Source organism: Peromyscus eremicus, chromosome 1 (assembly GCF_949786415.1).
Source record: "Peromyscus eremicus chromosome 1, PerEre_H2_v1, whole genome shotgun sequence".
Classification (NCBI taxonomy): domain Eukaryota; kingdom Metazoa; phylum Chordata; class Mammalia; order Rodentia; family Cricetidae; genus Peromyscus; species Peromyscus eremicus.
The window spans coordinates 49092076-49115516 of NC_081416.1; the positions used below are offsets into that span (position 1 = coordinate 49092076).

Consider the following 23441-nt stretch of genomic DNA (forward strand, 5'->3'; position numbering starts at 1 on the left):
TTCTTGTTGCTATTAACTTTTAATAGTGTGTTTTAATAATTCAGTTCCAAAATGTTAGCATTTCAGCATGTAATAAGCATGTATTCTAAAGAGACGTTTTGTGCATTTCTCACTGAGTGCCCTGAAATACACCAACATAATATTTTAACTTTTCGTGTTTCCACTCAGACTAACAGGAAGCAAGTGGTAAGCAGCCTGCTTGAGACACATGTTTCCGGAGTGTACAACTCCTCTTCATGGGGGTTGAAAAGTCTGCCAACACTGAAGAGTGTTTTGAAAAACAACTCTTGACAAGGGCATTTCCTCTGTGGGCACCAGCAGCTTCTTTCTGATTGTCAAAGTCCTGAGGTGTCAATGCTGCAGAACCTGGTGTCTCTTGCTTTTCTCCAGCTGGGACCTCAGGATTCCCTTTGAGCAAGTGTGTAGTGCTCTCTGCAAGAGCTGTGACAGGAGCCCTCCTCCAGAGTGCCAGCTCCTCCTTTGGGGTCCATGTCCTATGGGCTGTAGCTGAGGCTGGCCCTGGCAGGGGTAGGGGTGGGGTGAGGAGTGCAGGGGGATGCGGGCTGGGTGCTGTCCAGACACAGAGGCAGCAGGGCTGGAGGAAGCACAGGAGGCCAGCCCGGGAGGCCGGCAGCACAGTGCCACAACCCTGGGCTTGCCTTGCTCCTGGCCTTGGCCATGGTGGTGTGAGAATGACTGAACAAGCAGGGCCGCTTGCCGTGAGCCACCACATCCAGCATGATACTGGGTCAGACGGTCAGGTGGACAGCTGGCTGGTGCCCTACATAATCGACCTGCAGTCCATGAACCAGTACTCCCAAGACATGCCTGTAGCTACCCTAGACTAACCCATGCTGTACTTGGAGAAGTCAAGATCCCACACCTGAAGACTTGCTTTCCTTCCTACTGTGAGGCAATACTGCAACACATCCTATTCAAGGTCTCATATCCACCCCACTGACAGTTTCTCTGTAATACGTTTTATCCCCTCCCTGGTCACTTTCTGTCTCTCCCCTACCCCTACCTGTTTTTCCCTCCCCCACTAACTTCTTCCTCTTTCTCCCTTACTGTTTTTGCTCCCTCCATCCCAGGACCTCCTTGTTTTCCCTCCCAGCTCACAACTTCCTTTGTTTTCTTAAGGCCAGTGTGGCAGTCACACAGAAACTTTTCTCTTAACTTTCGCTTTTACTCAGTTAGGTTTTCCAAGAGTCAAGGATCCCAGGTGGTCTAAACCTTGCCTTGGCCCACCACCTGGCTCCCTGCAGCACACAGTGGAACGAGAAAGAATCCACTGAAAATATGTCTGTGCCCTGTGTGTCCTTCAGACATGGGGCATATCTAGCTCAGACCTGCAGGGCCTCGAACTCTGTCCTCTTCCTGCCCCAGAGGTGGCAGTGCTTCTGAGCCAGTCCCTACCCTGTACACTCACCCCCACAGCCTGCAGCTCATGGCCCTGCCTCTTGCCTCACTCATAGCTAGCACCTGTTGAGCTTCAATCCAGCCCCTGAATCAGGGGAGCTCTTATGGAAGGAAGCACCAGCAATCCCCTTGAGGCACAGGCAGCTGGCCGGTTAGAATATGCCTATGTCAGCTCATGTTAGGCAAGAATGGAGGCAGGGTAGGGGTGTCCGAAAGGAAACGGTACAGAGATGTCTCGTTGTGGATAAACTTCCCATACTGCTTTTGGATCTCTCTTCACAAATTCCTTTTGTTTTCAAACTACTACTCAGTTATATTCCCACAAATTTGCATGTAAATTCACCACTCCTTACCACCTCCATCTTAAAGGAAGACACGTTTTTAACACCAATGTAAGAAAGACACAGTTTTGAATCCCCAAATGCAAATCCTTCTGTGAGATATTGACAACTACATTTGAATTCTATCTCTCCTTCAAACTCTGGGCTTGAGCACATCACATCCCAGGTCTGTCCAAGATGTCCTTTCCCTAGAAGCAATATCTGGATAGAACTTGTTTTTCACAGCATCCATGGGGTTAGAGATAATTTCTGTAAGTTTTATTTATGAGTGTCTGCCTCAAAATGCTCTGCTTTTATTGTTGAGGCCGTTATGTTTGGTGTAAAAACCGTCTGCTTACTCAGAACATCCCAGCACGAGCAAGGCTGGAGCTGAAAGAGGAAGGGGACTTACGGGACCCTATTCGTCTTCTCCTCTCTACAGTCTGTGACCCCTGTGAAGACACTGTCAAAGCTTGAACCATTTTGAAGTTTGTGTTTCAGCTAGGCCATCTGTTTCATCTCGAAGTCACCATGAGCTGGAAGAAATGCAGATCAGAAAAGATCCCATTTAGTAGGAAGAACAATGTGAAAAATCAGCTGCTATTTTCCTCAGGTATGTCTACGTGTTTGTGACTCGCCTTGGCGCTGTGACAAACACCTGACTAAAGCAGCCTAAGGGAGAACGGGTTCATTTGACTTACAGTTGGAGGCCACAGTCCCTCATGGTGGAGACTGCGTGCCATCATGAGCCAGTGTGAGGCAGCTGGTCACATTGCATCTGCAGCCAAGAAACAACTGGTTACTGATGCTCAGCTAGGTCAAGACCCCAGCCCATGGGATGGTGCATCCACATTTAGGGCAGATTGTCTCACCTCAATTCATCAAGGAAATTATTCACAATTGTCCTCTGAAGTTAGTGTGGGTTCAAAACCACCAATCTCACCTCCGAGGGGATAAATTATCATTTATTCTGAAGCCAAATATGAATAACTGTGTTCTAGGAACACAGCTTTAGGTTACCTCAAATTCCATGTTCTAATGGAGTAATAGTTTAATGAAGTGCTGACAGTAACAGAACAGAGAAAGTCAGAAATCAAGGTACTTCTCAAATGCATTGGGGTAAATTTAAGTAGATGGGTTACAGTAAAGCAAGAAAACCTCAGCTGTAGGCCTCACATGCTATCTGGACGCTCCTAGCCTTTCAGGTGGTAATAACTAGGGTTTTGTTAATACATCCCCAAGTGTTGTAGCTGTTAGTAACACGATGTTAGGGCAGACCATGAGATGGGCAAGAAATGGCCATTAAGGGGGCTCTAAATAGCACAAGGTAATTAAGGTTGGAGTCTGGACCTGGAACTCTGCCTCTCCATAGCCACTGAAGTTCTAATCAGTTACTCAGCATCAGCAGAAGGTTCAATGGGAGGCCCAGATGCTTTCTGTGAACTTCCATTCACGATCTTTAGTAGCTCAGGATCCTGCAGAATCACAGTCATATCAATCATTACAGTCTACAAATGCTCATTGTGAAACGTCTTCATAAGTAACTTAGCCTTCTTTTGCCCTAGGCCACACATTCTTCTTGCCAAGAGACCATCTGTCACATATACTTTCTTGACCATTTTATTCTTTCTTTGGAGGAACTGTAATGAATTTCCGATGACATAATTTGTAGCAAGAACAAAAATTTACATGTGATATGGTAATCAGTAGACTGAACAAAATCAATACTGTTCCATGTCATGGGAGCATCATTCCAAGTATGGCTTGGTCTGCTGAACCACAAAAACCTACACTTGTATAGTGCTTTACAGTTTATAAAAATGATGTTGTAGATATTTATTCTTAGCATAAACTTGTTAAACAGGTGAGAAGGATTTTGCCTCCAATTTAATTTTGGAGAGAAAGGAGAGAAGCATGTTGCTTGAGACAGGAGTGAAGACTCCTGAGTTTGCTGACATACAGTGAGAACTGTTTCTACCCTCCAGGCTCTGGTTTCATGTCAAACTACTCTGTCCTTTCCTGAGTCTAAAATGCTCAATGAGTTGATCAAGAAAACTGAGAAGTGGCAGATATTTGACATACAGTTCAAAACATTTACCTTACTTTCCTCTTCTCCGGGTTCTAGGAAACTAGAAGATCCAAATTGCTAGAAAATCCATGACAAGCCTCAATCAGTTTGTGTCCTATTCCATGACAAAGCAGCCGAATAACCACATGTACTCCTTCCCTTCCACTCAGAAGTGTCACATGCCATAATGCTAGCCCTCCAGAGGCAGAGGTGGGAAAACTGCCTGTTTCCCAAGGCCTGCCTGGGCTATAAAGTATTTCAAAGCACAAACCAAACAAAAGAACTGAAAGCTTATGTGTTTTTGCCTGTCTACTGAGCTTCAACTGCCAACCCGACATAGTCCAAAGGTACCTGAGTCTCAGCTGGGGAATTGCCCAGATCAGACAGGCCTGAGGGCGAATCTGTGAGGAATTGTCTTCATTGTTGATTGATGTAGGAGGACCCAGCCCACCCCACCGAGGGCAGTGCTATTCCTGGGCAGAATGTCCTGGGGTATTTATGAAAGCTAGCTGATCATAAGCCTAGGGAGTCTTCCTCCATGGTCTCTACTCCAGATTCCTGCCTTGAGCTCCTGTCCTGACTTCATTCATGATGGACTGTCAGCTATAAAATGAAATAAACCCTTTCCTCCCCCAAGTAGCTTTTGGTGGTGGTATTTATCACAACAGATATCAAATTAGAACACTGCCCAAGAATTATTTACAAAGCTGGAATTTGATTACAGTACTCCAGTAGGATGTGGCAAGGATGTTTGTGACAGCATTTTCTCCAAAGAGATGCACTTTGAGAGTTTCTATGCATGGACAAGTAAATTTAAATTATATTATATTCTTTCTAAACCTAGATGTCAGTGGATTTTTTTCAAAAAGAGCTTTAACATATCACATGTCAATCATTGTTTTGCAGTGTCATACAATGCCAACAGGCTCAGTCTTCACCATGCTCCATGATTATTGTTATTATTTCTAGAGAGTGGCATTGCTAGCATACCTCTTGGCATCTTTGCCAGCATGAATACTACATAGAGAAATGAGCCCTTCAAACACTGGAATTAGATGTTTTCAATTTTCATTCAGTTTTTGGTATTTTATTAAACATTCCTCCTTCCCTTGTTCTTTTTTAAAATTTTTAATATTTTATATTTTGACAATTGTATATACAAGAACTTTATTTACGTATTTTTCATGCCTCCTTCTTTCTCCCTCAACTCTTGTTGTGTTCCCCAATACTCTCTCTCAAATTTGTGATCCTCCTTAATTATTATTCTTTCATTATTATTATTAAATATTCATCCATACAAATAGGGGTGTGTGTGTGTGTGTGTGTGTGTGTGTGTGTGTGTGTGTGTGTCTGTGTGTGTGTGTAAATGAAATACAGGTCAGCTTTCTTCTGCTCTTTCTCCAAACAGCCCAAATTACAGAAACGTGTAGGACCCACAATGTTGATTCCCTTGGTGTTGGTGTGAGCTATCAGCTTTGTAGGTGTCCTGAGCTGTAGCAGCAGCAGGGACTCAGGCAGGGTTTCAGTGTCTGGCATTTGTTTTGATGCTGTAAAGAGCTACTGTAGTGGCAACTATTTCCTAATGCAGCTTCCAGTCTTCAGAATGTGTTCTTGAACCCATCGTAATCCCATTGTTGCCTCGTGATCCCTGCCTGCTCTTAGCATCCTAAACCTTGCCTGTTCTTGATCCCTTACAATACGTTGTTTTTATCTGGGTTGAACTGAACTTTCTCCTGGACAGTTGGACACTAGTTAAGCTGTCTGAATCATCAAACATTTTTCAACTGTGCAAGAACTGTCATCTGACTCAGATCTTGTTTGGATGTTCCAGATCTTTATACCAATCACAACATAGGTGCAACGCCTGAGAACTGACAGCTTAAACAAGAGAGGTCATTTCCCTCACACAAACACACAAGCTTCTGTGTCACAGACATTCTAGCTTATCTGAGATGCTAGGTTTCTTGGGTCAGGCTACAACACAGTCCTCAGCATGGTTGAAGATGTCTGAAAACTTCTAGCTTGCCTCCACCAGAAGGATAAGATAACGTGTGAAAACGGTGTGCTTCTTCCTCCCTGCCTCCTCTTTCTGGTTACTAGTTTATAATATTTTGTTTTGTTTAACTCAGTTCCAGAATGTTATTTCTGCATCTAATAAATATGCATGTTTTGATAATTCATGTTTTTCACACTGTTCCTTTCTATACACTGGTGTGTTTTCTGTTTCTTTGTTTTACATTTTCAGCAACTATTCACACTAATGAATGGCACCAAATATCCTCTTCTTCCTCAGGGTTGAAACAACTGCCCTCACTGGTACACATTCAGAAAATCAAGGGCACCTGAAGCTTCTGATTGACAGAGTCCTGAAGCCTGCCTCCTGCAGGGGATCCCCTGTAGGAAGCACCTTAGACCCCCAGCCTCCTCCTTTTCCCTCCATCCCAAGTCACAGTGGTTCCTGCCTGCTGCAGCAGCTGCCACTACAGGAGCTGGCAACCCTCCACATGCTTGAAGTCTGGGAACTCTGGGACCAAGCTCTTCCCTCAATCTTGAAGCTAACTGTTCTGTGCTCCTGGCTAGAACTTTGGCAGCCCATTCCCACCACTAGAGTCCTAGGTCCTGTGCATCCTGCACCTCCTGTTGGGTTCCCAGTATCTCAAGCCCAGTCATACAAACATGCATCTCCCCACAACCCATCCCCACTGAGGACTGCCTGATCTAGTACTCCAGAAAAGGGGAATCCCGCAAGGTAGAGGCCATGGTTCACTCAGTGGGCATTCTGGTTTTGAGGTTCTGCCCTGCTCTGGGAGACAAATGCTGTGCTAAAGAGGCAGAGCATAGAAACAAATAAACAGAAGAAAAAGAGCCAAAGAAAAATGGGGAGACATAACAGATGCAGAAACACATGTTACACCCACAGAAATCCAAAACCAGAAATCATAAAATATATGCAAAATACCTGTAAGATTTTTTTAAAAATGCCCTGACAAAGCATTATAAGCGAGACAAAGAACCTCCAAAAGTGACACTGAGTTGGTTTGTTTGTTTTTATATTATCTTATTTTATTTTACTTTATTACAATTTTTAGATGCCTGTTCGTTTTCTAATAAGACAGAAAGAAAGGGTGTGGATTTGGATGGGAGGGGAGATGGAGAGGGTCTGGGAGAAATTGCTATTTACATTTAAAAAAGGATTAAGTGTGAGCATGGCTGAGGCTTGGTAAACTTGATCTCAATGTGCAGAGGTGCTCTTCATGTAGCCTGGTTAGTATAAGACTGTCAAGAAGGACATGCAAAGTTTTGTGCTATAGAAAATAATTTGAAAAATGTATTTCCTTCCACTGAATACGGGACTCCGTGATGACCTCAAGGAGAAAAGGACAACATATGTAGACAGGTTCCACTGTGTATTTGTCTTCTTATATCTGGCTCACGGTTAAGTGCAGTCTGAAATGCAGATCTTTGGAAATTATAGGGCTAAGTTGATTTCCCATGTCAATCTATATTTCGATATTAGATAGAGAATTGTTCAGGATTCATATAATAATTAATGCCTTAGTTTCATGAAGCGATCATAATTTAAATCTGTTTTAACAATTTTAAGTGATGCACAATTAATGTCAAATTGTGTGTGACTGTGCGGGGGATAAAGGCAGGAGCTGAGCCCTCACTGGCCCATGCCAGGTGGTGCAGGCTCTCCCCAGACTCCAAGGAACATCCAAACTCAATAGGCTTCTGCTTAGGAGTTTGCTAGCCACCGAAAAAGGCCAATCCAGAGATCTATCTGTCTTTGGCCAGATGTGCAGTTCATTAGTGTTTCTGTTTTCTTAAGCAGCTGGATTCCTGCAGCTGGGGAACAAGGTAGGTCCTGCAGTGTGGCAAGGGGAAGCGACAGCGTGGTTTGGAAGAGGTACTCTGAGCTACGCTTTGGTTCTGGGGCAGGCCTGGAGCTTGGGACGCTTATTAGCAATAGAAGGTTGAAGAAAAGCCTCAGGCTGCTAGAGACCAGGTGGGACAGACCTGTGCATCCCTGTGCTGTGGTTCCTGAGTGGGGCGTGCAGCCTCACTTGTGTGTTGTTGGCAGTGCTCAGAAGAGAAGAGCCAAAGTGAGCCACTGTAAGGATTTCTTCAGCACTGCTCAAGGGAGACCCGCTCCAGATTTTTGAAAATGGGTTTCTGTAAAACCTTCTGGCCACTTCATGAAAATGCTTAGTGAGATCTCCATCAGAACATTGTGTACAGCAAATATTGCAATTTTTTTAAATGTGATTCTTGAGATTTGATTTTTTTTTATGTGTAAGTCATTGCTTTATGTTTGTGCACTACAAGTATACAGGGTCTGGTGAGGTCAGAGGAGGACACTGGATCTGCATGAATTGGAGTTACAGATTGTTGTGAACCACCATGCAGGTGCTAGAAATTGAATCCCTGCCCTCTGGGAGAGCAGCTGGTGGCCTGCGGAACTCCTGAGGTATCTCTCCAGCCCCACAGTGTTTTCTTGAGTGTCACAGAATAAGTGGCAAATATTTATCTCTTTCTCAGGCATGTGTGGTGTTTTGAGGAGTGGGAAACATCTACACTCCCCTAGGTGACTACTTCATTAATATGACTGTTTTTCCACTGTTTCCAACAACACAAATGTATTATCCTAGGCATGTTCTACCTGGGACTAAAAAGTTGTAAACATCTTTTTTACCCAGTAGGCTCCTCAAAGATCCAACTATCCTTCAATAGAAAACATAAGAAACAGCTTACAAACCAAGATTACTTCACTCTGTGTCTCAAAGGGTCAGATTTCTTGTATCTACAAATCTACTCTACTACCAGGTCCTAACCAATCTCCCACAGTAAACCAGACTTCAGCATCCCAGAGTGCTTTGTCTCAGCTCAGCTTTACCTTTCTCCCTCAGGACTATAACGATTCTGTGAAGTGATTGTTCTCACTACCCAAAGAGCAATAAGCTGAGCTTTATTTAGCAACAGATTTCTGGAAACCCCCATTTGATGTTATCAGCCTCCAGCTGTTGTTCGAATTTGAGATGGTCTTATAATAAAAAAAAAAAAAAACCTGGTACCAGATATTGGGGTAAAAGCTGAAAGATCAGAGAAGCAGCCACAGCCACCACCACCTATTACCTCACCAACTCCCTAAATCCTCTGACTGAAATCCTCTGAGTCTTCACCAGAAAGGGTCTCCACTGAACTGCTTTAGTTCCTGTTTCCTCATGCCTTATATACTTTTCTCCACCCTGCCTTCACTTCCTGGGATTAAAGGCGTGTGTGCTTCCCAGTACTGGGACTAAAGGTGTGTGCCACCACTGCCTGGGTCTGTTTCCAGTGTGGCTTTGAACTCACAGAGATCCAGATGGATCTCTGCATCCCAAGTGATAGGATTAAGGGTGTGTGTCACCACTGTCTAGCTTCTATGTCTAATCTAATGGCTGGCTCTGTCCTCTGATCCTCAGGCAAGCTTTATTAGGGTACACAATATATCATCACATTTCCCCTTTTTTGTCTACAATAATAAAAGAAGGTTATAATTAATATAAGAAAAACTATATACAATAAGTACAGTAAGTATGTACAACTATATACAATCAAGAATAACAATATCCAGTCCATTAACATTTGACAGATTCAAAGAAAATACTCCATTATTTATCCTATTTTGGTGAGTTCAAAGTGTTGTAACTATTCATGTTCTATCCTAATTTGTATTGCCAACCAAAAATATCTTTTGATGTCTTTTAATCTTATACACTTTACATCTCTTCAGTGAGTACAGGAAAAACTATAACCATCTAATCTTCAACTTCCTCAGAGAACTGAGAAGGAAATAATATTAATTGAGTAAGAACGAAATGCAAACAAGTGACTTCCAAAAAATGTGAGAAATGAAAGAAACAGTTGGCTTCCTGGACAGTCACCCAAGATCCCTTTGCAACATTGGGGCATCCATCTTCAGCCTCCAGGTCTAGCATATCTGACAGATTCATCTGTGAAGCAAGATTTTCTAAAGGGCCTCCCTCCCTTGTCTTGGCAAGATTCAGCAGTCCTTTCTTTGGTGTCCTGCTTGTCCATTTTGGACAGCATACTGTCAGCAGTCAAGGCAAGGGCATTTTCTTGCCCAGTGGCTAACTTGCCACAAAGAAAGTAAAACTCCATATGGAGTTTCTTTAATGCCCATCATCTTCTCTGAAGTAGATTGGTGCTGCCAGGAGCAGACATGTCACATAGTCATAAAAAAATAAGAATCTATGTTACTAAAATATCTTAAATGCCATATTCTGTAGATCTCTGAAGTGTTTGAAGATGACCTGTCTATCTAAAATATATTTGTTTGACCTTGAAAACATACCTAATATGACTACAAGTTTGATTGTAATGACTATTAACTTCCATTTCTTATGTCCTAATTAGTTGGTAATAATAACTTTCAAGGACTAGCAATTTGTATTACATTGTTAAATGAGTTGTATAGGTACAATACCTTGAACAATATTAGAAATATATGTACAGTATTTTCTAACAAAACCAATGTCAAATTTGCATCAATATACAAAATTTATATGCAATATATAAAAATCCAATCCAATGTAAAATATTAAAAACTAGTAGTTGCTTTATAAAAGTAAATTCAATAATCTACCATTTTATCTTATCATATCCATATTCTCCCTTTTTTCTTTACAGAGTAGATTCAATAATCTACCTTTTATCTTATAATATATATATTTTCCTTTTTTTTTCACAGTAGATTCAATAATCTACTCTTTTATCCTACCATTTTTATATATCTCTTTTTTTCAGAGTAGATTCAATGATCTCTTATCTATATCCTCTTTTTTCTTTTTATTTTTTTTCTCAAACAAGAATCCTGAATCTAATCTCCTTTGTTTAGCCTTTTTCCTGACCATTAACAATAACAACTTGTAACCAATCACCTAAACAATGACAATTATCCATAACCCATTGAATGACCAAAAACTACCTATCCCATCTCTTGGGAATGTGGGTGTCGTGTTCTTAAAATTACTTCCTGCTGTCTAGGGACAAAGGAATCTTTAGGGAATCTTGAAAAGAAAAATTTTAGATTAATTATCAAGTTCTGGGAGAGTTTTATCATTTATCCAGTTAGCTTTATCATTTACCCAGTTAGCTTTATCATTTGTCCAGTTTCTACACAATGGGAAAGTTCAGGGTTTGTCTCAAGTCCTTGTTCAAGTAGTCTGTGAGGTTGGATCATCTCAGCTAGCTATCTAGAAATTGTCATGAGCAGTTTGTAGTGCAAAACCAATCTTTGGGTGATGTTTGTCATCTTAGTGGTATTATCCTGGTGGGAATCATCATTGTGGGGTCACATGACCTTTTTGGAAACTTAAAATGTCACTGTTAGTCGTGGTCATGGTTCACTGCAGAAAATCTTTTTCATGTAACATTTTTTCTGGATGATTTGTCCTTTTTCTTCAGATGTATCATTTGTCCAGTGTTTTTCAGATTTCTTAGCTCGATGCTTTCATTCTTCTGAAAGACAAAAAGAAAACACTTCCCCAACCCTAACTTTGAGGAGTTTCCAAAGAGGGAGTTTCTTCCATGATGACAGGAAAGGACTGAACCTAATTTGACACGTGGGCCTGCAAGAGGCCTCTCAGAGAGTTTCATGATGGCAAAGGCAAAGGATTACCTTGTCTGTCACTTGTTGATCTACATTCATTAGTCTAATGTTTGCCTTTACCACACCTTCTGCATAATCCAGAAGAGATGAGCATTCTGTTGCCATTGTTCCTTGAAAAACCATTGTTTCTAGGAATGCCCTGTTTACAGTCCCTTTTTAGATGACGTTGTTTACCATATTTGAAACATCTGACATTACTATTTTTCTTCAAACATCTGGAAATCACCTCTCCTATCCAAGCACTGTCATGATCATGAGATTCAGTATTCATTTTATCTCGGATCCATTCCTCCAAGGGTGCTGATCTTGCCTTTAACAGCCTAATTATCCTTTTGCATTGTTCATTAGCATTTTCAAAAGCCAGAGATTCAATTATTATCTGTCTAGCTTCTGATTTTGGTGTCATTCTATTTACTGCTGAAGACAGCCTATGTAAGAAATCAGTGAAGGTTTCTTTTGGGCCCTGTATAACTTTTTGTAAATGACTCAATTTTCTTTCCTACTTCTTCAATTCTGTCCCACACATTCAAGGTCACTATTCAGCATAAAGCCAGGGTGTGGTCATCATATACAGATTGCCTTTCTACATTAGCATAATCTCCAAGAAGTTGATCTTGGGAGATTTCCATACCTCTATCCCTGCTTCATTGTTCAATGGTCTTAGCCTCATCCTTCCACCAGGTCCTCCATTGTAATCGGGGACCAGCTTCTAAAACCTCTTTAACCAAATCTCTCCAGTCTTGAGGGATAATTATAAGTTGACCATGAGTTTAGCATCAGTTTCACAAATGGGGAATGCATATCATATGACACTATAGCTTCTTTGAATCTCCTCAAGTCTAACATCTGCACAGGAGTTCGGTCAGCTCTTACACAGTCTTAGGCACTTGGCAGTTCCTGTAAGGTTACCGGATAGATTAAGGCTGGCTGTTTGAAAGCCTTAGGGTGTTTCTCTGTATCCTTATAATGTAATACTGAGATTGGTTCACCTTTAAATTCTTTAAATTCTTCTGTCTGGGTCTGAATATCTCTATGATCTGTTTTAATAAGTTTTTCTAAAACTTTTGTCTTGGCACTCATATTAACCAACTTTTTTAATGATAAAACAAAAATGATCAAACAAATAATATTTATAATTGACATTACATAAATCCCATCAACATTAATTATCCTCTGATTTAATTGTTCCATTTTCAGAATGTCAATCCAATTATCAAACAGAGACCAAACACTCTCTGTTGTAAAAACATTCCTCATTTTTTAATGTGGAAAAAAACTTTCTTTTAACTAATTCCTTCCTTTAAGAAATCTTAATTGACTTATCAAATCTGCTGACAATGACAATTCAGATGATGGTGTGGCAGTAGCCCCTAGAGAGGGCTCAAAGAAAGCCAGAACCCACCAGGAGAGGAAAGAAGCCAAAAAGCCAGCTTTTGCACCAGGGAACATGCAAAAGAAGCTAATTCTGGGGTGTTTGGAGCCTGGACCTGTAAAGTTTGCTGCAGAGGCTGCAACAGAAACTTAGCTAGTGGGCTAGGGACTCCAGCTCCAGGCCTGAGCTGGGGCCTGCAAGGCCACAGGCAAGTGACTTTTTCATGAATTCATGCCCCACATTGGGTACCAGATGTTGTTTGAATCTTAAATGGTCTCATAATAAAAAACCCAGAGCCAGATATTGGGGTGAAAGCTGAAAGATCAGAGAAGCAGAGAAAGCCACAGCCAATCTCACCTCACCAACTCCTCGACTGAAAGCCTCTGAGTCTGAGAAAGGTATTTAAGGCATGAGGAAACAGAAACTAAAGCAGTTCAACTGAGACCCTTTTGGGTGAGGACTCAGAGGCTTTCAGTCAAGGAGTTGGCGAGGTGAGGTTGGTTGTTGTTTGCTCTGCTTCTCTGATCTTTCAGCTTTCACCCCAATATCTGGCTCTGTGTTTTTTATTCTAAGACCATTTAAGATTTGAACAACATCCAGCTAGAACCAGTACAGGACTCTAAGATCTTCTCTGTGGGTGTCTCTACCCCCAGAGGCGAGAAGAAGGATGGTGCAATAGTTTCAGTTTGCTTTAGTTGTATTTGGCAAAATGGGTAAATGTATCCTTTAAAGATTTTTTGGCTTGGCTTGGTTTGGTTTTTGGTTTCTGAAACAGGCTCTCTCTATTATGTAGGTAGCTCTGGCTGTCCTGGAGCTTGCTATATTGACCTGGTTGAATCTGAATGTATAGAGATCCTCCTGCCTCTGCCTCTTGAGTGCTGGGTGCACCACCATGCCCTGCTATAGAAGACTTCTTTTATATGATTACATTTTGAAATACTTTTATGTTTGACAGACAAAATCAGCCCTTTGTTAGCAACACAGGAAATAGCCAGGCTCCCTCTTCTACAGTTATTCTGGGGGAAATGGAAATGCTGAGCGGTAGTGGGAAGGTGAATAGAGGAAAACCCTGGCAGGTTTGGAAGAGAAAGAAAATAACCAATTGGATGTCATAAAGAAACTCAGGAGTTTGTGAGATAGTCACCTTCCTTTCTAAAAACCAGGAAAAAAATGGAGAAAAGGAAAATCAAAGCGGTAATGAAACAAAACAAACCCATTGGCCAGAGACAGTAATTTTCTAAGGGTGAGGTTTCTTTCACACACCCTCCCATACCGCTTTCAAGGCTTCCTTAGATGCTTTATTATTGGCCAGACTCTGTCTCTGGGAGACTGGTGATTGAGTCTTCCTTCTAGAAGAGCTGGCCTGAGCCAGGAGCTGGAGTGGACACTAGCAGGTGTTGTCTGTGAGCAACACATCAGGCAGATAGGTGAGTGCCCAGGCTTCATAGGGGCTCTCTGGGGTGGGCAAGAGCTTGGCAGCACTGAGCCCCTGAGGCTGCAAAGGCTGGGATTGTCTGCTCTTAAGCACTGAGCCAGAAGAGTAATTCATTTGGAGGACCAGGAAAGCACAGGTTTCTGATGACTGCTTCTTTACCCACTGTGTCCTGGAGGGAACAATGTGGTGGATTAGGAGAAGGCATCAATTAACTGTCCATCTTGCTTCTGAAAAGTCTAGCCTGGGAAATCGAAACTGAGAGAGAGAGAAATCAGGCTGCTAGGAAGCTTTAAAGATCTTTAAGGGTCAGGAAATGGTGGGGGAAGGAGGGGGAGGGAGAATGAACTAGAAGTAAGGAGGGTGGGGCAGAAAAAGAAAAGGACAGAAGAGTGACAAAAAGAAATTGCAGGGGAAGTGACTGGGGATCTTGGGGGGGGGGCTGAGGGGGTTGGGGAGGGCCTGGAGAGGGGAGGGTTGGAGGGGGGCTGGAGCAGGGACTTTAAAAAGGCTCTGTTACTTGGTTACTTTAATAAAGAAGAGACAGCAAGTCCTTTATCAAGGTGAGTGGAATCTTAGCTTCTCCCATCACAACATAGGATACCTGCAAGCATTGAATATTCTGCTATAACATGGTTCTGTCTGAATTCTGAAAAGGACAGGGGTGGGGAAATGGATATGGAGTATTTTCTTAACTTCCTAGCTCTTGCTCAAAAACTTTCAAGGTAACTGCAAACTTCAGGTTACTCTCTGTGTTAAGGGGAGCCCACCAGAGAGGACTACTCAGACATAGTGTGTAGCCAATTGAAAGTCTTTATCACAGTTGGCTAAGACTACGTTCAAGTATTTGGGACCCAAGTGTAGTAGCCTGGAGCATTTAGACTAAGGGGCTTTTATTTTTGTTTGTTTGTTTGTTTTGTTTTATTTTTTGAGACAGGGTCTCTCTGTGTAGCTTTGCGCCTTTCCTGGAACTCACTCTGGAGACCAGGCTGGCCTTGAACTCATAAAGTTCCGCCTGCCTCTGCCTCCCGAGTGCTGGGATTAAAGGCGTGCACCACCACCGCCCGGCTGACTAAGGGGCTTTTAAAGAGGAGAACCACAACCTGCTATCTTGTTCAGCAGCTGGAAGAGGAAGTTTGTACAAGCAGGCAGTTCAACGCAAGTTATGTTAGCTGGGGCATCTTGGCCTTGGATCCTAGAATAGTTGTGTAATTTTCCATGGGATTCTCCAGCTAAGAGCTCAATTTGAGTTAAACCTAAAATGGCCTCAGCAAGACTACAAGATGGAGGAACATCTGCACTGTGTTGCCCTGTCATATCTGCTCACTTTCTTTTTCTGAATGAGTCCATCTGATGAGTCATCAGCAGATAACAGTAATTCCCAAGTTGTCTGACTGATTGAGGAATAAATTTGTGCCCTCAGAAATCTTATAGCACAGTCCAGTTTCTCACTTACTTTCCAACTTTTATTTTCTCAGAATCTCCACTGTTCTAAGAATGTCCTTGGTTAAGGGTGTTGATTACAGCACTAGCAGTAATGTTACCTGAGCAATCTGTGACAGACACATGGCCATTGTCTGAAGCCTTCATCCACATTTTATTTATTATTTATTTATTTTGTTTTGTTTTGCTTTGCTTTGCTTTGAGGAGAGGGTTTGCCTGTGTAACAGCTTTGGCAGTCCTGGAATTCAATTTGCAAACCAAACTGGCCTCAAACTCACTGAGACCCTCCTGTCTCTGCCTCCTGAGTGCTAGGATTAAAGGTGTGTGCCACCATGCCCAGCTACATGACATATTTTTAATCTTCACAATAGTCGATGTTGATTCTGTACCACTCATCTTAGGGTGAGGAAGACACAGAAGATAGCCATTGTGCTCATGGTCAGGAAGCTGGCGAGTGCAGACTTGTTGGCACTGACATTGCTGTGCATGTTTTCATAAGATGTCTTTGTCTGGTTTACAGTTGCTCCTGCTTTTTACCAATGAGAAACTAGGTCCAGATGGGTTACGTAGATTTCTCTCATCATCGCTCATCAGTAGTAGTTATTGACAGAACTCTAGGGCTCAGGTTCCACAATGGAGGGGTTAAGATAATGGTTACAGTCTCTGGATGGCTCCTGCTTGACTTAGTGCATCAGTTACACAACAATGTGAAGAAACAACCCAGAGGTGACAATTCTTGAGTCAATTGCTCTGTTATTTTCAATAGACTAATAACTTTATGATAAAACTGTTAAAGTGCACAGTTATGTCTTATTGGGTGGTATGCACTTATAGTCCCACCACTGAAGATGAGACATGGTGATCACAAGTTTGAAGTCAGATGGGGCTACATGGCAAGATCCGGTTTTGTTTTTTTATTTTCTTTTTTCTTTTTTATTTTTGTTTTTAAAGTTTACTCTGTAGTTAAGAGTACTCGCTGTTCTTCCCCAGGGGACAGATTCATTCCCAGCATCCACATACTGGCTCACAACCACCTGTATCTTGAGTTCCAGGGAATTGTACACCCTATTCTGGTTTCCATGGGCCTTTCATTTACATGGTGCAATACGTACCCAGGCACACACATGCACATAAAATAAATAAACAAATCCTTAAAATGGTTAACTAAAGATGATTTCTATATCTCTGTTTATTTTTATTGGCATAGATAAATTGGCACTGTGACTGTAGAAGATAAGGTCCTTCATTTCTAGAGATAGAAAGCGACTTGGGTTTAAAATGTCATGATGATTCTGTTACCTATTAAATGAAAGACAAAATAGATGTTCAAAAAGAGAGAACACTACTAGTCATGTGATACATATTTGGAAATTCATGATACCGTCCTCGGTCTTTTCTATCAGAAAAATGTTCTATTTTGTGGCTAATGTGGGACTATTATTACCCATCTCACAAGACTGCAAGAGCTGTGTGACCTATTTGGGGAAAAGCCCTTGGAATATGGCCCAGCACATCACAGGCCCTCCTCCTCCCATTCCATGAATGTATCTTTCTTTATGAATGTACCAGAAGGGTCTGCCTTATGCTGGGTATTGTCCAGATGGTGAGGTAATAAAGAAACATAGATCCTTCTGATGGTATTTAGTGCTAATGAAGGTTTTAATGTTTAATTCAAAACGTTCTCTTTTAGAGAGAGAATAAAAGAAAAATGCAGAGAAAAATACCTCTTTGGACAGAACCCCCCCCCACACACACACATACACAAAAAAAAATACTGAAGCAGGGATTTAAACTATCATTTTGGATATTTTTTCCCAGATCTTATTTTGATATTTTTTCCTTTTTTCTTTTGTCTTCAGGGTCCTGCCGAGTTCTTCCCCTACTTATTTACTGTTCTGCAAATTTATCATAGCTTTACTACCTTCATCTTAAAGGAAAACCAGGGCTTGACATCAAGGTAGGTAGAAAACTTTTGAATTCCCTGACTGCAAGCTGCTATGTTGGGTTTTTCTTTTTGTGTTTGAATTCGGTCTTTACTTCAGTTTCTAGGCTTGGGCATGTCATGTCTCTTGTCAATGGTATTCTTTCCCTGCAAACAAAATCTAAGGAAAGCCTGCTTTTCATGATAATTGTGGGGCTAACAATTAGAGGTAATTTCTGTTAAAAATTTTAGGGTAGTGCTTGACACAGAATACTCTCTTTTTGTTGTTGGAGTGGTTATGCTTGGTCAGTTAGCTAGCTGCTTCCTAATTTAGCATACTGGGGCAAGCAAGACCAGAGCTAACGTGGGATACGGGACCCTAATTAATCATTTCCTATCTACAGATTCTGCCACACATTGAATCATTTTGAAATTAGTGTTTCAGGTGGACCATCTGCAGGTCACAGAGCAACCTTTGCGATACAAGGAGAACAGTGAAAACCATGTACCATTCTTCTCAGGTATGTCTATATATCCTGCTACAAAACATGCACATAATAGACTTGGCCATACTTGGTCCTAAATTGCATAGTTCTTCCTGCCAGGAATCTGCTTCCTTGTGTACTGTGAAGTCATCCCCATTTACCCGATTCTTTCTATTTTAGTGCACTGAATTGGGGAAGGGATTTGTAATTCAAGTTTAAATCACATTAAAGTAGTCTTTTACTTCAGGGAAACTATTGTAATTTTGCCTAAAACAACAACAACAACAATAATAATAACAAAAATATCAAATGCAAGGTAAACTTTGGGAAAATGAAATCAATACTAATTCACAGCATGGAAATGTTTTGAGTACAGATGATTTATTGAATCAGAACAACCTATAGCCTTATACTACTTGAGTAGACGATTTTTTTGTATATTTTTGTATATTGATTCTTACTGTGATCTTGTTAGGCAAATTAGGAAGACTGTGTTTGCTGTTCTTTTATGGAGGGAAAACTGAAGACGGGTAAATTTTCTGATGTGAAATCAGAACTCCTCCTCCTCTCCAGGCTTGGCTATAAAAATGACCCTTTTCTGTATTTATAAAGCTCACTTGAACATACCAAAAAGGTTGAGTATTGACAGGCATTTGAGGATGCTGCTTCAAAGCCTCTGCCTTATTTCTTCTTATCCAAGTTCCATAAAGCTAGAAGACCCAAATAGCTAGAAAATCCATGTCAAGCCTGGATATGTCTCTGTCTTGCTCTATTTTAGAGTAATAATCTGATAACCACACACAGTACTTCCCTTTCCCTTAAAAGTTTCAGGCTAAGCAAGACCTGTAACCCCAGCACTCTGTAAGCAGGAAGGAAATTTTCACATTCCTGCTGAATCAGGGCTGTATAATGTTCCAAAAAACAACAGCAATAACCACAACACCACACACTCACAGGGAAAAGTATCTAAATTGACCCAAATGTCTTTGAAAAGTTGAAAATCCTTTACAGCACTCCACACAGCATGACAACAATATTGCTGGTGACAGCACTTAGACTGCAGACATGCTTTAGGGAATTTCTAGGAACGGCCAGAGTAAATTTATGTTATCTTACAGTCTTCTTAATCTCTAAATCTGAGAATATTAGTGTTATTTCAAATGATAACAGGTTTAATCTTTACCATGCTTTGTCACTGCTATCCTTACTACCAGTGTGTAGCATTGCTGGAATATGAAGGGTGACTGTTGGCATCATTTTCATGATAGCATGACTTAGGGAAAATGAACCTTCCAAACACAGGAGGCAGATGCTTTCTCTTTACATTGTTTGAATCAGTCCTCCTTAATCCCAGCCACCACACTTCCCCAGTCCTTGAAATAACATCTTATAAAAATAGAAAATGTGGGCACAAAGTTTACAAAAAAGAATGCATAGGCTAGTGGGAGATGATTGGAAACTGAGTATTAACATTCACATGATCAGTTCCTTTGCTGGTTATTATGTGATAATAGGAAAGGAACTCAAAAGGGAAATGTTCAGCATGTCAATATGTTTATCAAAAGTTCAGGGAGGTCTTTTTCTTCCCCACTTATTGTAGGTGTTTTCCATCTAGACAGCTGATCACCTCTGTCCCACCAGCTGCTCCCTAAATAACCACACAGAGACTTATTATTAATTATAAATTCCACTTGTCTAGCTATTGGCCATTCAGCTTCTTTATAAAACCAGTCACAGCATCATCTATTCAGACAATGTGAAAGAATATTCCACATAGGATTTGGATATTGATGTAATGGTGGATTGTGGTGGGTTCTTGCATGTTAGATGCTGGGTGAGTCAAGGTATCAATTACCAAAAATAACTATTTTTATGAGCAAATAATTAATTAATGATCTTTTTAGTATTAGTGCTGAATACCTGATACTAAATCATTGCACTGAACTCTTTCTGATTTTGAGGTTTTTAAACTAAAAATTATAAAGCCTGGCATGGTGAGGTATCTCTAAAATTCCAGCACTGGAAGACATAAGCAAGGCAATCATATGTTTGAGGCCAACAGGGACTAACTGAAGAGTTCCAGGGAGGCCTTGCATACATAATGAAGCTGTATAACAGAAAAACATTAACAAATAAACAAATGAATACAATTGCCAGTGCAATATACCACTGTGCTTGACAAAGATGAAAATTCTATTGTTTAAATAATAAGCAAGACCTAAAATGCTCCATCAGGAAGTTAACATATTTAAAATATCTGAATAACTTGTGTCTTCTCTCTTATTGGTTGGGAAATGTACCACACGCAATGTGAGGAGATTATCTGACTGATTTGATAGGAAGTTGAGCTTGTATTTTGGATTCCAAGTTAAACTCTGATTATTTCTACTCATTGGTCTTTTGAGGTTGGTACTGAGTTTCCCACAGGAATTCTGTGAATTTGAATACACACAAAAATGGAAACATTACATTATCTACCATTTATTTTTAGGTCCCCAAAGGAGAACAGAGTGATTTCAATATTGATCAAAGTAAAGTGGAATCTAGAAAAAGAGCAAGTGAGCAAACCAACACACAGGAACAATGGGCATATTCAACTAAGAAATGTCGGCAAGATCAGATTACTTCCCCATATAAGACAGTCAGCATCACCTTAGATGGAAATCACAAGAAAAATGAAAAAATGAAATACTTGCTCACACATAGGAAGACAGATAGCTTATACACAGCACTCAACACTCTCGATGCTGTCAAAGAAGAGATGAAAAATCAACAAGGCAAAGAAATGCTGGTGTGTGGGAAAGAAGGAATCGAAGGGTACATAAACCTTGGCATGCCTCTCTGCTGTTTTCCAGAAGGCAGCCACGTGATCATTACATTCTTTAAAACCGAAAGGGAGCAGGGAGAAAGTAAGCAAGTGTTTGGTTCGCAGGACCAGGTGTATGCAGACTGCGTCAAATTTTACATTCACGCAGTTGGGAAGAGAAACGAAAGGATTCTCAAGTGCAGAGACCTTCACCAAGAGGGGAACAAACTCTGTGTCTATGGCTTCAAGGGAGAGAGCATCAAGGACACTCTGAGGAAGGACGGCAGGTTTCACTCCTTTGTGGAGAGTGACCATTGGAAGCTCATTAGTGACCTGGACACCATCATAGAAAACACCCAGCCAGTTGATGAGTTAGAGGGCAAGCTCTTTCAGGTCGAGGTTGAGAGAAAAAGTTGTCCTCAGGCAGCAGACTTCACTGACTTAGAGAAGCCATCTTACTATGAGTTAAAAGAATACATTGTGAACGAGTACCCCACCTTGAAGAGAGAGTGTAAAAAACTCAGAGCATACATCAAGGAAGAAAGTGAAAAACAAAGTAAGAAAACTTCCTCATTTGAAATGCACAGAGAAAACTTCAGGAAACTGACAAAAAACTCCACCCCAACTAGAGTGCTCAAACTTCTTTCACAGTTCAGTGACTCAGTTGGGCTCATAGTTTGGAACAACAACGGAAATGAGGGGTATGCCACCTGCTTTGTTTTTACAGGATTGCATGTTTTCACTTGCATGCATGTGATAAATGACATTGTGGGTAAAGGCACAGAGCAAAGTAAGTGGGCAGAAAAAATTAGTCAATGTGCAAAAGTCACATTTGATGCAAGTGAAGACAACTGCTTTTCCATTGAATCTTGGTTTGAGATACATGATGAAATCCTTGACTTCGCTGTCCTGAAACTGGAAGAAAATGAACAAGTCCCTGCAGGGCTGTATAATGGAATAGCTCCTGTACCATCCAGTGGATTGGTTTATATGATTGGTCATCCTGATACAAAAGAGAAGCTTAGTGATGGCTGTGTTCTGGTTTCTCGAGATGAGCACATTCAGGAAAGAGAAGCAGTGGGTGGCAGCAACCCTCCACAGTCTGTCTATATGTACACCCAGAGAAGTTTCCAAGAAACTGTCCATGAACCTGGTGTGCTTACCTGGGACAACATTTTTTATTGTGGGTCTTCGGGATCTCCTGTATTCGATTCTAAAGGATCACTCATAGCCATGCACACTGCTGGCATCATTTATGAGTATGAAAGTGGTGTTTCCAGTATTATAGAGTTTGGCTGTGCTATGGAACCTATCTTCACTTATATTAAGACAAACCATAGAACATGGTATGATACAGAATGTGTAAATAAGCAGGATGAAGAAATGCCAAGTCAAGATCCTTGAGGACTGGAGAGCGTTCACTCTTTTTTCCTTTTTAAAGAATAACATTTTTAGCCAGGCAGTGGTGGCGCACGCATTTAATCCCAGCACTCAGGAGGCAGAGCCAGGTGGATCTCTGTGAGTTCGAGGCCAGCCTGGTCTACAGAGCGAGTTCCAGGACAGGCTCCAAAGCTACACAGAGAAACCTTGTCTCGAAACCCCCCCCCAAAAAAGAATAACATTTTTATTCTTTGAAAGTCTCACACATTTATACATATTGATCATATCCATCTACTGCCACCTTCATTCAACTTTTCTAGGACCTTTATCTCTATCTCACTTTCATGTCTTCTTTTTATTTTTTGTTATTAATAACAATATCTACAATAAATTACAGAATTATCATGGATGTTACCAAATCTGATTCATAACTACATAGACCATTTCTGCCTCTTCTCAGTGCATCTCTATAAATCCCCATTCCAACTGTGGGAAATATGGATCTTACCATATCTCAGTCATTTAGTTAATTGATTAATCAGAGTATAGATAGATAAATACAGAGATTATGTAGACAGACAGACAGATGGATGATAGATGATAGATAGATAGATAGATAGATAGATAGATAGATAGATAATACATACATACATACATACATAAAGTATAGATTCATAGATAGTAGCTACATAGATAATCACATAGATACATAGGTGATAGATACATATATAGGTAGATATATACATAATGCATATATACATGATGATATATACATAGACATAAATAATATATGAATAGATAAATACATAGATATAGACCCATAGATAATTAGCTGATATAGATAAACAAATGCATAGTTATAAATCCAGAGCCATAAATTCATATATATATATATACACATATATGTATATATTATAAAGACATATAATAGATAGATGTTTGTAGCTACATGGATATATGCCTAAATACACAGATGATAGATACAGAGCAATAGCATATATAGCAAAATTGTTCATCTGTACTTGGATGAGAAATAACATTTTATCAGCTAAATAATATGCACCTGTGCAATTCCTTTTGCTTTAATCTGACATACGCCTTTCCTTTCCAAAGTTGAGAC

At 40.8% G+C, this 23441-nt stretch overlaps 1 protein-coding gene across 1 annotated transcript; it reads left to right on the forward strand.

Moving 5' to 3' along the window:
- Window positions 1–692: 692 nt before the first annotated feature.
- Window positions 693–22372, forward strand: LOC131919324 (serine protease FAM111A-like). The gene is made up of 4 exons (XM_059273869.1): window positions 693–830; window positions 17589–17686; window positions 18096–18171; window positions 20627–22372. The coding sequence occupies exons 1-4, from the start codon at window positions 693–695 to the stop codon at window positions 22343–22345; spliced, it is 2031 nt and encodes a 676-aa protein (XP_059129852.1). The 3' UTR covers window positions 22346–22372.
- Window positions 22373–23441: the final 1069 nt, after the last annotated feature.

Bases quoted from the DNA above. Each gene is read 5' to 3' on its own strand.
- LOC131919324 (XM_059273869.1), top strand. From the start codon at position 693: ATGACTGAACAAGCAGGGCCGCTTGCCGTGAGCCACCACATCCAGCAT. The intron at 831-17,588 runs GTAGCTACCCTA...TTTTGTCTTCAG, and splicing joins AGTACTCCCAAGACATGCCT to GGTCCTGCCGAGTTCTTCCC. The intron at 17,687-18,095 runs GTAGGTAGAAAA...TTAGTGTTTCAG, and splicing joins AACCAGGGCTTGACATCAAG to GTGGACCATCTGCAGGTCAC.